At 32.8% G+C, this 16320-nt stretch overlaps 1 protein-coding gene across 1 annotated transcript; it reads left to right on the plus strand.

The window, feature by feature from the left end:
• The first annotated feature begins 885 nt into the window (after window positions 1–885).
• Window positions 886–4222, plus strand: LOC138931753 (odorant receptor 4-like). The gene is made up of 6 exons (XM_070292829.1): window positions 886–1358; window positions 1711–2117; window positions 3307–3406; window positions 3572–3673; window positions 3755–3913; window positions 4140–4222. Exons 1-6 carry the CDS (start codon window positions 1065–1067, stop codon window positions 4203–4205), a joined length of 1128 nt encoding a protein of 375 aa, XP_070148930.1. The 5' UTR covers window positions 886–1064; the 3' UTR covers window positions 4206–4222.
• Window positions 4223–16320: the final 12098 nt, after the last annotated feature.

The following is a 16320-nucleotide window of genomic DNA, read 5'->3' on the forward strand; positions in this document are numbered from 1 at the left end:
AAATATTAGCTTCTTATATAATTTTTTTTTTTAATTTTTTATGATTTTTGGATATGTAGTTACATTATTTAGCGATATGATTCAACTTATTTAATGATTTACAAAAACATACGCATTTAGTTATTTGTAAAAATAAAGCTTAAAATCTCATTTATATAAACTAAAGTAAGAAATTTTCAGTACTCAAGTAATTCAAAATTATTCATATTCAAGTTAATAAATAATAACTAATATCTTATAAAAGAAAATTTTGATGTCTTATATTAATTAATATAAACCATAATGTTTCAGTATTATGTCAAAAAACATGATTTTAATGTTCATTCACATTAGTACGCACTAAATAGATATTTGCTTGTTTATCATCTAATATCACTACGGCAAAGTCAGAGAAAATCTATTTGCTTTAACAGAAAGGTATATAGCACTTCCTACACATACTTTTAACAATCAAATAGCTGTTAACGCCGTACATAATATTTAATGAATTAACTGTGAGAGTTTCACAGCAGTTCAAACATTACATCATCCTATTACTGCTTTGTTATAACTTGTTATTATTCTTACACATAGATACAATGCTAACCAAGGGTATGATTATGCAAGTGCCTAAGGGGATACTTTATTCATTAACAGGCTAGTATCCATAACGAGCTTCGTACACGAAGTTACAGTGCGTCTCAAAATCGTCCTCTAATGTAATATATAATTACATTTTCTTAATAATTACAGTTTTCTTAATAATAAACCAAAATGTCTAAGACACTTCTATGTAAAATTGTACTTTACATTGATAAGTTGATACAATTCAAATATAGGAATAGCCGTAAGATGCTATGAAACCTTTAGTACAATCATCATTTATTTGAATCCACCTGTAACGTATCTTGTGGATAATTCTCGTTGAACTCTCCTCTTTGCCCTTACAACGCGCAAACGCAACATGTTACAGCGAAGGGAATTCATTGGCATACGAGTGTGCAAAGAGAATTCATCACAGATAGCCAATGTGCTCTCCGTGCTAATAACGTGTTTGCAACGTATATACAACGATCATCATCATTATGACATTGAAGATTACGCCAGTCAGAGCTATACTATTCATAAAGATCAGCGTAGCATTGATATGCGCCTGGCCACCGTCACCAAAATTAACGAAATCTAACATTATCCTTTTCAGAGCTTGCTGGTATATGTGTTACTTCTGCAGTATCTTATTGTTACTTCCGCTGTTAAGCTCAGTTTATGAGTATCGTGATGATCCCGTGATTTTAGCAAAGTCGGTCTGTCTCTCTTGTGCAGTCGTTCAAATCACGATCAAAATGATGGTGTGTCATATACAGTATACTTCCTTTCAAGTATGTATTATATATTTAGATTTGATGAATCTTTTATTGATTGTGAGATAAAATTTAATATATTTGTATGCTCAAAAAGAATTAATACATAGTTTTTACATACAATATATTTATTTATTACACAAGTAGCGTTGTAAGCGTAATGCAAGAATAATCTTGCAAACCAAACTGTAATATGAAAATTATATAACAATAATAATTTTCACTTCCTCATAGAGAAAGCTTTGTTTTCGTGAAAAAAATTTTTTTTTTTTCGGTTTTCAATGCCAATGTATTCCGAATATTCTAATACGTTGAAAAATCATATTTTATAATAATATTTACGAACTATTTATAATATATATATTTTCAGATGCTTTATCATGAAATGGAAACATTTTGCAAGCAGGCGGATGATAAAACAAATATTATTTTACAACGTTACGTCGACAATTACAAATATACATACAGTACTTATATTTTATGGTGTTATATGACTTCCATTGGCGTCATTTGCGGGCCATTGTTTCTTCCGCAACAGTTTCCAACTGATGCAAAATATCCGTTTTCCGTGGCACATCAACCGGTAAAAAGTATTATTTATTTACATCAGTCATTTGTCGGCTTACAAGTCTCAGCCGGAATGTGCATCGATTGCAGCATTGCGATTCTTTTATTCTATTCGGCGATAAGATTAGAATTGTTGGCCCAAAAAATCCGCAACGTCAAATCTGAGTACGAACTCGACGCGTGCATCAAGCTACACAATGAAATATTAAAGTAAGAATTGATTATTCATTAAATCTTGATTATTTATCAAGTCTTTATAAATGTGTGTACATTATAAATGTGTCTTTATAAATGCATTTTACGCGCGTATACAACGTTTACATAATAATACATAACACATAATACATTATGCATTACTGTAAAATGTTTTTAAAAAACATGTCTTGCAGAAGTACATGTGTATATGGATATAAAAACAATTATATAGTTCAGAATAATATAAGATTAATAAGAGGTAAATATGCGGTTAACAATGCGTAATTAAAACGGAAATTATGTCCGACTTTTCTGTTGTTTGAAAGAAAAACTGCTCTTATTACTGAACCATTCAGATTTCAAACAATAATCCTCGTCAACACTATATATCTATAAATATATTAGTTAAAGCATTTTTTTTTTTAGATATTCTTATAACATCTTTTAACCAGCACAAATTCAACAAAAATAAAGATTCTAATCTAGTTGTTTATAATAAATTAAATTTCTATGCGAAAAATTGCTTAAAGATTTTTACAAAATATTTGAAATTAGACATGACATTTTTCGAAGTCTAATTAATAAACCATAAATGTTTACATTAAATAGGAAAGTCTCAAATTGATCCCTGAAACACTTAATTTAACTGCGCACTTTTACTGCGTCTTTGATTCTGATTAATGTTTTATGAACGTGAATTATTGTGAATCTGAGAACCTTCTCTATGTAAATTGATAAAATATGTAAAATAATCTGAGATAGAAATAAAAAAAGTATTATAGCTATATTTTACTTCAAATAAAATTAAATTAAATTATTACTAAAACGCATTTATTTAGCATGACATCTGTAATTGTAATATTGTAAAATAGAACTCCCCCCTATTTTAGAATCGCCGGGATTAAACTCCCCCTACTCTAAAATCTCTCTTCACTTCCACTTCCCTTCTATTCTTGTACATGCGCAGTATGAAATGTATATTTTTTTCTTATTTTAAACATAATCAAATGGTCACACGATAAATATAAAAACGATAAATATAAAAACAATAAATATAAATAAAAAACAACGTAAAAAATTTTTTTTGATTAAAAAATAATAATTAATTCAAAACAACGAGGAAAATTAACAAAAAGCAAAATAGAGGAATAGCTTTCATTCCATGCTAAATGCTATTTTTTAATTAAATATCCGCAATTTTCAGGTACACTAGCAAAATAATTAGCGTTGTATGGCCTTTGATTTTGACTACGATAGCAACGACAGCTATGGGTGTTGTTTTTGGAAGTTTAAATATAGTCACTGTAAGCATTACGTGAATTATTTTATTTATGTATGTGTGTATGGATAATCAGTTGTGACGAAAAGACATCAGATCTTCTAATTAACTATAAAAACATCTTTAAATATTCATATTATATTGAATTCCAAAAAAAGATGTGTGTGAGGGACTTATTTTTAATAAATAGGAGCAACCAATAATGGTCAAAGTTCAATATTCTATCGTAGTATTTACTGCCAGTTTGGAACTCTTTATGTGCGCTTTTCCAGCTGATCATTTAATGCATATGGTAATATTACTTGATTAAAAATTGGATCGATTAAAATTTGTTTTAGACAAGAACTGCGAAATAATTTACTTCTCCTTATAGAGTAGCAAAATTTGCCTTGGAGCATATGAGTCGAAATGGTATCAAGGAAGTGTAAGCATGCAAAAAAAGATCCATCAAATTATTTTCAGGTCACAGAAACCTCAAGTTATTCAGATTAATGGCATTCTTCCAGCTTTGTCATTACGTTATTACGCAGGGGTAAAGATCATTGCATGTTTTTATATATTTTTTATTGAAGTTTTGCCTTAGTCCCCCTAATACGCTTTATTAATCTAATACTCTAATCTTTTACGAGCATATTATATACATTGTATATATCTACAGTTCTATTAACAAAATTTTTGCGTTTTGTTATATAAAAAGAAAATTAATTGTCTAATTATAATTATAGCTATAAAAAATAATGAAGAATTTTTCATTGCAGTATTTATATACATCCTGTTCTTACTTTACCGCAGTACGTATAATAGTCAATGAAAATATAAATTAAAAATGTTTTGAAACACATGATAAAATATATTTATCTTTCTAGTATTTTTGTATTTTATAAGTATATATATAATGCACAATATTTTATAAATAAATAAATATATATATATATATATATATATATATATATATATGTAATATTATCCAAAAAAGCATAATACTCTACCTTTCCAAGTTACAGATTTATAGTATAAAATATATATTCTATTCGCTTTGCAAGAGCTCCAATCAGATACAATATAGATTTCATTTTAAAAAGTTGATAAACTGGTCTTGATGCTTGAGAGGCGTTATTGATAAATCAAATAAATTTGCATAAAGTATCAAACTTAAAAATATTCGAAAGAGCATGTAGAACAAATTCAATGCAACATTTAACGTTTATGTAGATATTTTCATGATAAACGGAAAATTGTTTTCTTCTCACATATGCGTATTTACATATATCTGCAGACGCGCTTAGAGAAATAGCAGATAATATTAAACACGTGGTATAATAATCGAACTGCAATTAATAAGTATACTGAAAGATATCGATAATCTGCGTCTCGTGTGAAAATTATTAATTACGCGCGTGAAATACTAGTATATTGAAAGCAATAAATTATTAACCGGTATCGAACAGACGATTCCTAATGAACAAAAAATATTCGGCTATCATATAATATTATACAAACAGATTGTGGAAACTTTTTACTCTCCCGTCGACTGTTGACAATTCTATTTTGTTACTTAAGCAAGATAATTATAGTAAAGTAAAACGATATAAAATAACTGTACGCTAGTGAGAACCCGTCGTGCTGAAATTTGAAATAGGTGAGTCTAAATACATCAATCTTTATTCCGAGAGCACTTACAAACTATAAAAATAATTGTAAGCAAATGCTAATTACATGTTTAAAAACACATGTATATTGCATGCCGTTAACTGGTAAATGCAGTCGCGATTGCGTTTGTAAGTAATAATTATCGTTACAATTAAGCGTTTTCAAGTGAACCTGAGCAATGTTTGCTGTCGTCGAAACGAGATTTTACTTACGGCGCTCTTTGCTCGTGAATGGACCATTATTTAACCGCGAATTTATTTAAACGAGCTCGCTTCCTGATCCGATATTTGAAAGGATAATAAGGTTGAGAGGATGACGGATTTGTAAAGTCAAATATTTACACTCATGGTCAATTATGGTTTTTGTATTTTCTATACAAGATTATATATCACAAGAAAAAAAAAGATGTAGAAAATGTCTATTAAAAAATAAAACTAACTTTGTACTTGAAGCAGAAAAATGGATAAAGAACACAATGTCACATCCGAGAACTAAAGAACAAATCCAATCGTAGATGATGGATTTATCAGATTTTATATTTGTTTACGAAAAAAACTAGGAAAGATTTCTTAATTAATTTTATTTCATTTTTTTATGTTTCCAAATTTAGCTTTCTTCATCGTAGACGCGTTCACAAGATGTGTAAACCAAATTTGATTTACTGTTGACAGAATGGATAGAGAATAGTGGAATCATTTCGATTGCGAACAATCGTTTACCGCAACAATGCAACTTGCATAATTCTAACAAATGCGAAGAAATTTACAACTTGTTCTTTCCAAAACCGGACGTGGACGGTGAAATTGAGAGATATGAACGCGATGTAATCTTGACGACGTATTCAAAAGAGAATCTGTTGTCACTTCGACCCGATTGGTTACCCGAAAAACTCGTGCGAAACGCACGAGAAACGAAAGTGCGCGGATTATGTAAGACACGAAATTAATAACGGAAAGCCTACTTATAATTCGAGCATATTTATAATGCATTTTTTAAATGCATGTCGGATAATTGAAAGTTAAGAAAGTGAAGGAGAAAAATTCTTTCGCGGCCGCATGATCAATGATGCTTGATCATCCGCGTTGCAATTATAATCCACTGCGTGCTATATCATTAATTCCGGATTTGCACTCGTATTACTCGACAATAATTTCGAATTCACGATTGAAAAACCAATTTGACCATCGTTTTTTTCGCCTATGCATATTAACATTTTATGATGCCGAACTTCGCGCTTTTTTCAGTTCTTACGAGATTTCTTGTAACGCTCCACAGCAGTTCAACGACGTGTAAAATTATGAAGGAATCTTTGCAGCATCGTGCACAAGTGAGAGTGTGTTTGCATAGCAGATTGTTCTGCGCTAAAGAAACGGCCAAAGGTGAGTTTTCTGGAATTTAAACAAGAAAAAGTTATAGCAAGCTTCTGCACCAAAATAAAAAATAATTAAAAATGCAGCAAATAATTATTTTGAAAATTATAAGTCAATCGTCCTGAATATAGAAGATTGAAGTACACAAAGTAATAAAAACGCGCATAGAAAAAGATTAAACAAATGGTTATTCATAGTTACAAAAAAAAAAAAAAAAAAAAAAAAATTATGCCGTTGACTAAATACGCGTATTTTAAGATAAAAATTCGAGACTTATCAGGTTTAGATTTCTTCCGTAATATTCGTTACGCTTTTATCGTCAAGTACCGCGATCATTTACTTACGCCAAAAGACAGCTGAAACATTCACACGTGGATACAATGCATCGTTTCGTCTGCACGAGATACACCGTATCTAATACGAGACGCCTAAAAATCTTCGATGTTTCCTCGAAGGAGCGCACCGCGCGCGTTTCTTATATCATCTCGGACACTAATAATAATATAAAGTGTCGCCTGGCGGACAAATAATCGCATCGCGCCGTGTCTAAAGTGTCACATCGTCTAAGGGTTGGCCGAAATATTGCGTTACGTTAATTACGCGGTTATCGCGACGTTTAAAAGAGATGGAAACTCTGAACAACAAAATTATGTTGTTTTGTTTTTTCTACATCATGGATATTGTATCGGATAAACAAGTATTTCTTATGTTAAATTAAAAGTCATTTTTAATTTTCTATTTCTATGAAAGATCTGTCTCAAATATTTTGCGATAATTAGCATATATCTTCTTCTCACTTGCCCTAATGTTTTCATTAGAGAGAGAGAAATTTAATTTGCTTAATCTGAGTTTCTCATTTGCCCTAATGTTCCCATTAGAGAGAGAGAAATTTAATTTACTTAATAATATAAATATATCGTTCTTATAAGTAGCAATTTTATGAAAAATCTTTACGTATTTTAAACTATTTAAATAGAAATTTTTATATACATTTTGAAATATCACAGTTATCCCCTTTTATTTATATATATAAGTTAAGACTAATAGAAAATTTTGATTACATCTTTGAATTTTTTGCGTAAAAAATTTGCTTCAATCATTGAAAATGATACATGTGACAATAATTATTTTCGCAAGCGTAATGAGAGTCGTGACTGTCAATCGACCAGCTGAGGAATCGCCGACAGAACTGGATAAATCTCAATACAAAGTCAATTACAACTGGCAGCTACGATCATGCCGGTGTACGTTTTTATCGCAATATAATTCCATATAAAAGAGCAATTACGTAAAAAAGGAATCATGCATTAACGTAACAATATAACCGATGGATCGAGATTTCGAATTTATTTCCGATTCCTCTATCAAGGCTATCACAGCAGTCGAGAAAACGATGATATCCTGATATGCAAACATTCCCTTTTTTTAAATATCTAATTAGTCGTTAATTAACCTACGATTCTTTAATTATAACATGGGAAATCACGAAGGAATAATACGTAATATAGGGCACCGTATAATACGCTCGAATGAAACCATATTCTTCGCGAAAGCCGAAATTGATCGATAACTTCACATAGACGATTATCCCTCGCTAGTGCGGAACAAAAGTAAATCCTGGAATCGGGTTAAGCAAACATTGCCCGAAATATAATGGTGCCCTAATGACTTGATAAGCACTCTCTCCTGTGGTTGCCGTTGCAATAACACGGCCGCACCGATCTCTCGAGAATAAAAGAACAAGTATCTCGAGTTACACGCCATAACGAAGACAGTCGTAATAGCAATGATAGTAATAGAAGAGATTATCATTTTAAAGTAAGCTTTCTAAAAATATATGGACATGGTTACGGATACCAAAATATATCTAATAAATAAAAAACATTTATACATTTATAGCATGTCAAATAAATTAATAATCCAAACACAAATTCTTTAAAAAAATGTCCTATCAATTTTGACATTCTATAAATAATTAATATTCAATCAAAATGTTTCTATTTAAATTCGATATTTGAATCAATCGGAATCGGTTTCCTCGTTTTGTCGGTCATTCATCGATAAATAATCGTCGGGATACCAGGTAAACGATTTACGAGCGAAAGTTGCAACAGTGATCCTCGATCGATCGACCAACCTCACCACAACCGGTGGGCACCAAAATAATTATACCGCCGCGATAAATTAGCTTGGCTTGTCACACGCCAAGCAGAATCTGTCCCGAGATACGAGGAAATCTTGTCCGAACCGCGGTATTTCACGACGACTAATAAAGACGCTCGATTGAGTCTGAAGCAAACAAGATACTGATCTGATTTATAATTATCTCACGATATGCCTGCCATTTTGACATTGATGAGAAATTCTCGCGCGAGATTTTCTCTCATCAAAGAAGAATGAAAATCAAATTCTATACCTGTGTAGAATGAGAAATACTCTCTTAAACCAATGTGATAAAAAATACCTTTAATCCAATATCATTGACCATAGTAGATTAAAAATAAACAAACATATACTATTAACTTCGTTCAAAGCAGATTAGAAATAACCGGACTTGCTGCAAGCAAAAACAAAGATCTTATGGTTACATAGATGTCGTAATCGTAACATCAAGTCAGAGCGTACTATTAGAAAAAAAAATTGCGATCATTAGCATTAATCATAAATAATTGCCTCGAAAATTCTTCACAATCTACAATTCGATCGCACTCTTTCCCGCCGTAAGATGATAAATTCGATTTCACGGACATCATAATACATCCGTCCACATTCGACGTGATAAAAAATAGACCTATTCCTCCTGTTCGTTTTAGATTCTAGATTAGACACGTACCGTTGAATTTGTTTTTAACTGATCAATGATCTATCGGTCAAGACATTCCATTTCCTTTCTCGAGATTCCATCGTGGTGCATTTTTTTTTCTGCATGTGCCCATGCGTTTAATATTATTCAATCATTAGTCATATCATTAGTATTTAAACATTTAAAGATTTGACATTACTTAGATTGCCAATAAATATTTAATAGCACTCAAACGCACATTCATATTTACAAGAGAAGCTATAACCTACCTCTATTTATGACAAATTAAAAGTGTTAAAAAAATTCATCAAACACATTGATATTCAAATATTTAAATAAGAGAGATTTCAAAATTATAATAGTATTTTAGATTAACTGTTTGTTTTATTCTTTACTGTATGATACTAAAAGTTCGTTAAATATTTTCGGCATAATGACTAGAATCGCCTTAAGCAGAATGAGTGATTAATAATTGTCCGTTGCAGTCAAAAGTGCAACTACATTGGGAAAGAAAGAAAAAGAAAAGAAAAGAAAAAAAAAAGACCTTCCTCTAACTTCACATCTGGAAAGATTTAACTTAATACGAACGTTGACCGCATAATTTAACGTCCTATGATTTTACTTTAATGTTTATATCTCTATCCTCTATCCCAAATAAATTTTCTAGATGAAATAGAGAAAAAAAATTTCATAAACCGTTTGGAGACTCTTACGACTCAAGTTTTATCTTTATTCTATATAGTCTTGCCTCGTTAGACCGATATCTTTAATTATTGGAATTATCTCTTAGCTCTCTTTCTCTCGCACAATAATTGAACCATTCTCAACGATGTTTTAGCAGTAATGTGTTTATAAATATAACTGTTGGGTTGAACGGAAAGTTCGTGCCGTTTTTTCGGTCTTCATCTATTAGCAAAAAATGAAACGAATTTTCCGTTCAACCTAATATCTGTTTATAACTACATTCGTTCTAGAGGCCGCCCAATGTTATCGAAATGAGTTCTGCTAATTGCACGCTTAAATATTCCGTAATCCTAACGACATAATCGTGTAATAACAAGTCGGATGTATCGCATAGGAGTACCGCGCTCTACGGTGTATTTATTGAATTAATTAATTGCACAGTAATAAAATCATGGTGCCTTTTTCGAACAAATATTTTTCCGCAATCCTTTATTAGATTTCCCTCCCTCCCCCTCATCTCGTTTATCTCTATTATTATCCACGGGCAATACACACCTACTAAAGTACTTTTCACCGTAGAACGCGGTGCATTTCGAACAAGAATCTCGCAAATCGTGTCCGATGATGTCGTTTGCACAATCGGCATTGCGAGATAATTATCGTCGTGAATAATAGATGCCCTCGCGATATCGATTAAAAATTTTTAGATGTGGGCGTGGTGTTTCCTTGTGGCTGCTGGTCAATTTTGCCGGCAAGCCTTGTTGGGATTTTAAATGTCGGGGTTGCCTCGCTTACTTCGTTGCATGTCTAACAATCTTAATTCTGTTGATCATACCGAAACGCATTACAAATACTATTCTATTCTGCTATTCAATGCTATTCTAAGAAATGCTCATATTTGCGCGGCACGATTCAATATCGGCTCTATTACATTAACATCCAAACGAGCGGTGCGATTTCGCGTAGGAGCGACATTATAGAAAAGAGCAAAGGTATTCCCTTTCTTCATTTCGCGGTATCGTCGTCGATAGCGGATCCAGTATATAAATATATTCCGCAGAGAAAATACATCACGCATGTGCGTTGATCTATGCATATAAACATTCATACTTATCTTATTGAACGTTTCGCGATATCTTTAAAACGGCCAAATTTTATAAAAATTAAACAATAAGAAAAAATGCTATAATTCTGTATTCTTTGAAGTACTAATAAAATTAAAAACGATACAAATTGGTATAAATAATTCTTTGTTGTATCCCATTGGCCGTTTTACGATATCTTACAAGAATTTAAAGTTATTCTTTATAAGGGGTTAAAAATTAAAAATGTAATTCTGTACTCTTTAAGGTACAAACAAAATTAAAAATGGTACAAACAGGTACAAATGATTCTATGTTGAATCTCGCTGGCCGTTTAATGCTGAGTTAAAAAAAATTACTAAATTATTTTTTATAATAGATTTAAAATTTTTTTTTAAATGTTGTAGTTTTGTGGTATAAATAAAATAGAAAGTGGTACAAACGGGTATAAATAATTTTCTGTCTACAGTCAGGGATCATTTTTCTCCCCGCGACGGTGCCGTTATTAGTACGCAATGTACGCTCCAACGTACGGCACAAAGATATAAAGTATATTTTATTAAACACCTCTTCAAGAGGATATGAAGTATATTTTATTAAAGACCACCAAGTCATCGTTGGTCATCATTCCGGTGGTTCCCAAGAAGATCGGATTAAGATGTTTGGTGGAAACTTGGGCAGCTTGATGCTTGGCCATTGTCCATTTGATAACTGGCTCTTCAAGTAGGCTAAGTCATGTCCGCCATGTTGACAATGGGCATGATTGTACAAGAATAGTGGCGACCTTGAAGCCAACGACAACAGCAACTTGCTGTTCGCCTTTGAACGCATGCGTTCTGGATTGTGCAGCTCCTTGTCAAAATAGAACTGGTCACAGTTAAAGACCTCTTCAGACATGTAGCTTTTGTCATGAATGGTCTTTTTCACGAGCTCGATGAATTAGGCTCGTTTCTCTTCTTGATTGACCTGATTCTTCCAGAAGTCATAGCCCATCTTGTGAATAATGGCCCGAGAAACAATTTGATTTTGTTTCTTAAAATGATACAGCCAGCAAGCAAGCTTTAAATTTGGTGTTCGAGAACTTAGTCTTCTTCACTAGAGTGCACACTGCCGAATCGTTCTGTCGATGAGACGGCTGTGCTGCTTACGCTTTCCTTCGAACATCTTCATCATCATCTCCTTATTAATTTTGCCAATGGTGTCGATGCCTTCGTTTGCGTCAGCGTTTGAAACTGGTGCCATTAGCCGTCCACGAATCTTTGAAACCACCTATGAACGATCTCCTGCCTGACGTTCTTGCATTTGGCGAAGAACTCATCGGACAAATCAACGAGTTTGAGATCTTCTTGCTTCATGTAATACTGGAAGATCTTTTCTCACGTCTCCGATGAAACTTCATGACTGTAGATACGAAGTTTCATCGAGGAGAACTCCTTGACAGGATCATAATCGGAATCGTTCGAATCGTCATTGTCTAAATCGGAAATTTCAGATTTTTCATCTGATTTTCCAAGGTCGTCGATGGTCACCGATGATTCGTCAATCGGGGCGTCATCATCGACTTCGAGCAAATCAAAGCTGTCCAGGTGAAACTCTTGCTCGATGAGTTGTTTGCTCAATTGCTTGGCGGTCATCAAGGTCTCGTACAGATTGTCAATCGGAACGTCATCGTCAACCTCGAGCGAATTAAAGCTGTCCAGGTGAAGCTCTTGCTCGACAAGTTGTTTGTTCAATTGCTTGACGGTCATAAAGACCTCGTACGAATTGTTAATCGGACCGTCATCGTCGACCTCGAATGAACCAAAGTTGTCCAAGTGAAACTCTTGCTTGAGCGAATTAAAGCTGTCCAGGTGAAGCTATTCGTCGACGAATTGTTTACTCAACTGCTCGTTCATCAAGATCTCGTACAAATTCACATTGATCGTCTCGCTGGTAAGAAGTGAACGTTGAAATAGTGAGACGGAATGCTTTTAATACATCAAAGCAATAATATTGATATTGTCGATGAAGCGAGATGTCTTCTTGCTTCGGCTTCTCGTCGTGAAATCGTTCGATAGCCCTGAGAAGGACTGTTTTGATGATAACCTCGAAAAGGGCACTGAAGCATTGTCAGCCATAAGAATAGAGCAAACATTGTCATAATAAAGCATGTCATTCGCAAACATTGTTATTAATGTACTTAAATGTAAATGTGTTTTATATCGTAATGTTAGTGTCCCGCGATTACATCTTGCAAGCAAATTTAATGCAATCGCACGTACTTACATGCTAACGGTGAATTGCGTCGCTGGTAAGCGATACGGCCAACGTGTAAATGGCGCAAAGAGCGAGTTAATTTGTAAGATAATTAAAACTGATGTGAATCTAGCGTTTGATTTTATAAAAATTACAAATTGATAACATAGCTTGTACCTGTTTGTAGCGCACTTTATTTCTTTCGTATTTCAAAGAATTAAAAATACAAGGTGATAGATATTACGAAGTGGATGAAGAAGGGAAAAAGCGGAGACAATGGCCATATTCCAAAATTCATTATCAAATTCATTCCAGTCCTGAAAATCTATAATTCACGTATATTATATATTTCCAGTACTAGCAGTGAATTTTGGAACACGGCCAATGAGAAGCAGAGCAAAACATGTCATAAAATGCGATCATATAACAGAACTCATGTCTTGTGATCCTTCAACAATCAAATCAATGTCTCCTCCATTTCGAATGTAGAATTAAAACAAAACCAATGTTTTGCCGAATTGATAAAGAGAAAGAGAGAATAAATATCTTTTATTTTAAAAAATTTTTTGGTCTAATTAACTAATATTAATTATACCGTAAAGAAATATGAAATATTCAAAGTAGCATTAAATAGTACATAGATAGCTTATAATACAGTTATCTATACCAATAACCGGCAAGTATTAGGTAATTACGCGCCACTTAATTGCTGATTATTCAAGAACGTGGTACCGTTAATTACACGTGTTGACGATTTATGCGGCTCGTTCGCGCCTGGGCGGTAATTGCCGGGCAACTTTTAGTGACACAGGATTTTGTAGAACCGCGGAATTACTATGATTTTGACACAATATAAAATGCTAAAATCCGGTCGCTATCTGTTTGGAAAGCGATGGTCGATCAAAAGATACTTGAGGGAATCGGACAAACCTATTTGAAGATGGCCCGCGGGCGGCGGTCAATGATCTTATCACACGATAGTTCGTAAACTAATCATCCAGATTCTAGTCATTATATAGCCAAAGTGAAAATACCGCGTTCAATTTTACATTTCCAATAAATGATTGCTCCAATGGGTTTCGACCTTCTTATCGACTTTTCTAAAAGATTACAGAGAAGATATTTTTCGAACGTGATCGATAAAGCACGATGGCCTCGATAATTACGGACGAAAAAAAAAAAAAAATAAATAAATAAATAAATAAAATAAAATAAAATAAAAAGAAAAACAGAATTAAGCGAGTTGAAAGTAAGTAAAAATAAAGTAAACAGATTAAATGCCCCGTATTTGAGAATATTAATTAATTTATATTCAATGTGATTGACCTCCTATCTTAAAACATTATAATTATATTAATAAAATTAAAATCAAACAAAAGATCTCAAGTTAATTGAGGCTATACTCTATTTTATAAGCGTCATATGGAATGCGGACGAAATACTGACAGAATAGGAGGAAGGCGTTATAATATCCATATACAAAAAAAGCGATAAGTTAGAATGTATCGAACTGTAAAAAAGAGGAAAATTCTGAGAAGGATATTTAAGACCATGCGTTGATCAATAAACATTAAGATACCGAATAAGAATTAACAAAAAGATATATGATTATATAATATGTAATACTAAATTTTATATATAATAATAAAAGTTTCTTTAACAATATTTAAATGATTCATCTGGCAAATTCATTTTTTAGCTTCTGCGCATATCTTATCTTTGCAAAAGGTAGCGATCGCGGTACATTATCGCCTCGAAGAAATTTTCAGCAGTCGCCACCTCATGTCTTGTGCCGGCATTGTAAGCGCTACCATTGATCAACGCGATCAATGGTAGCGCTTACAATGCCGGCACAAGACATGAGGTAACAATGTTGATAAGTACAGTGTATATGCCTACCACCGGACACCTACCCGTTTGGAGGTGGTTCCAAACATGAAATAATCACATATGGTCGAACAAGAGACGTCGAATGAGTCACGCCACGTGCGATATTGTGAACCGCGAATATTGCCATCATGAAGACCATTAGCGGACGAATGGCGAAGAGTACGTTATTAATTTGAGAAAAAAGTCTTCAGAATCGATATAGTATCTAAGCGGATAAATAGTATAATATGAAAATGAGAAGATAGACATATGAACAGAGAATAACAACAAAAAATCGTGTTAGAAATGTTCAAAAAGATCGAGGAGTTTTGCGGTAAAAGCTTGAATCGCGGTCAATTAGGAATGTTAACGCCGCGACGTATTCGCGGGGTTAATGACTATTTGCACACAATGAGAAAAAGCACCCGCGGTTATTGCTGTCTAGGAGATATCGCGTAGGACATTTACCTCCGACGTTACCTGCATATATTTCTAAAGATAGAGACAACCGTCGCGCTCGCGTGATCCGACAGATCGACACGTCATCCGAGATGCAATAGAATTTTTCGCGGATGTTGTTGGATGGTTAACTAATGAGTTAATCCAAAAACTGCAGTTGTTAATCATTATCGAAATTTAAAGATCAAATCGTCATGTTTTTGTTATCCATTTCTGCGTACCATTTTATGATTGTAAGATTTTTAATTTTCTTTACGAAGCAGACATTTTACGCATATATTAGGTAAGTTATCACAAATTTTATGAAGAAGTAATTATATTATTATGAATGTATATTTTGTTTTTCGATCAATTTTTTTCTAAATATAGCTTTTAGTTTTTGTACGAGGTATAATTTGAATGAATGTAATGTATGAATTCTTTCCCTCCCTCCCTCCCCCTCTCCCTCTCCCTCTCTCTCTCTCTCTCTCTCTCTCTCTCTCTCTCTCTCTCTCTCTCTCTGTAGATGTGTTAATATTTAATATATATATATATGAAATAATATGTTTAACAATGTAGAATATATCTAAGAACGAAATAAATCATATGCTCCGGCACATAAATAATAAAAACCTTAAATAACCTTAACGTGTCATAACAAAAATAAATAAAATGAATCTTCGTTTATTCTTTGTTGTTCAATATAAATCTCGAAATACGATTTAAATACGCATCACAGATTTTTATCACTTTTTTTTGTTATATATAATATTAAATCCTAATATACCTTTTTGATAGAATTCTTGAA

This window comes from Polyergus mexicanus, unplaced genomic scaffold, assembly GCF_030449975.1.
Source record: "Polyergus mexicanus isolate NDT 795.1 unplaced genomic scaffold, iyPolMexi1.0 SCAF_3, whole genome shotgun sequence".
NCBI lineage: Eukaryota > Metazoa > Arthropoda > Insecta > Hymenoptera > Formicidae > Polyergus > Polyergus mexicanus.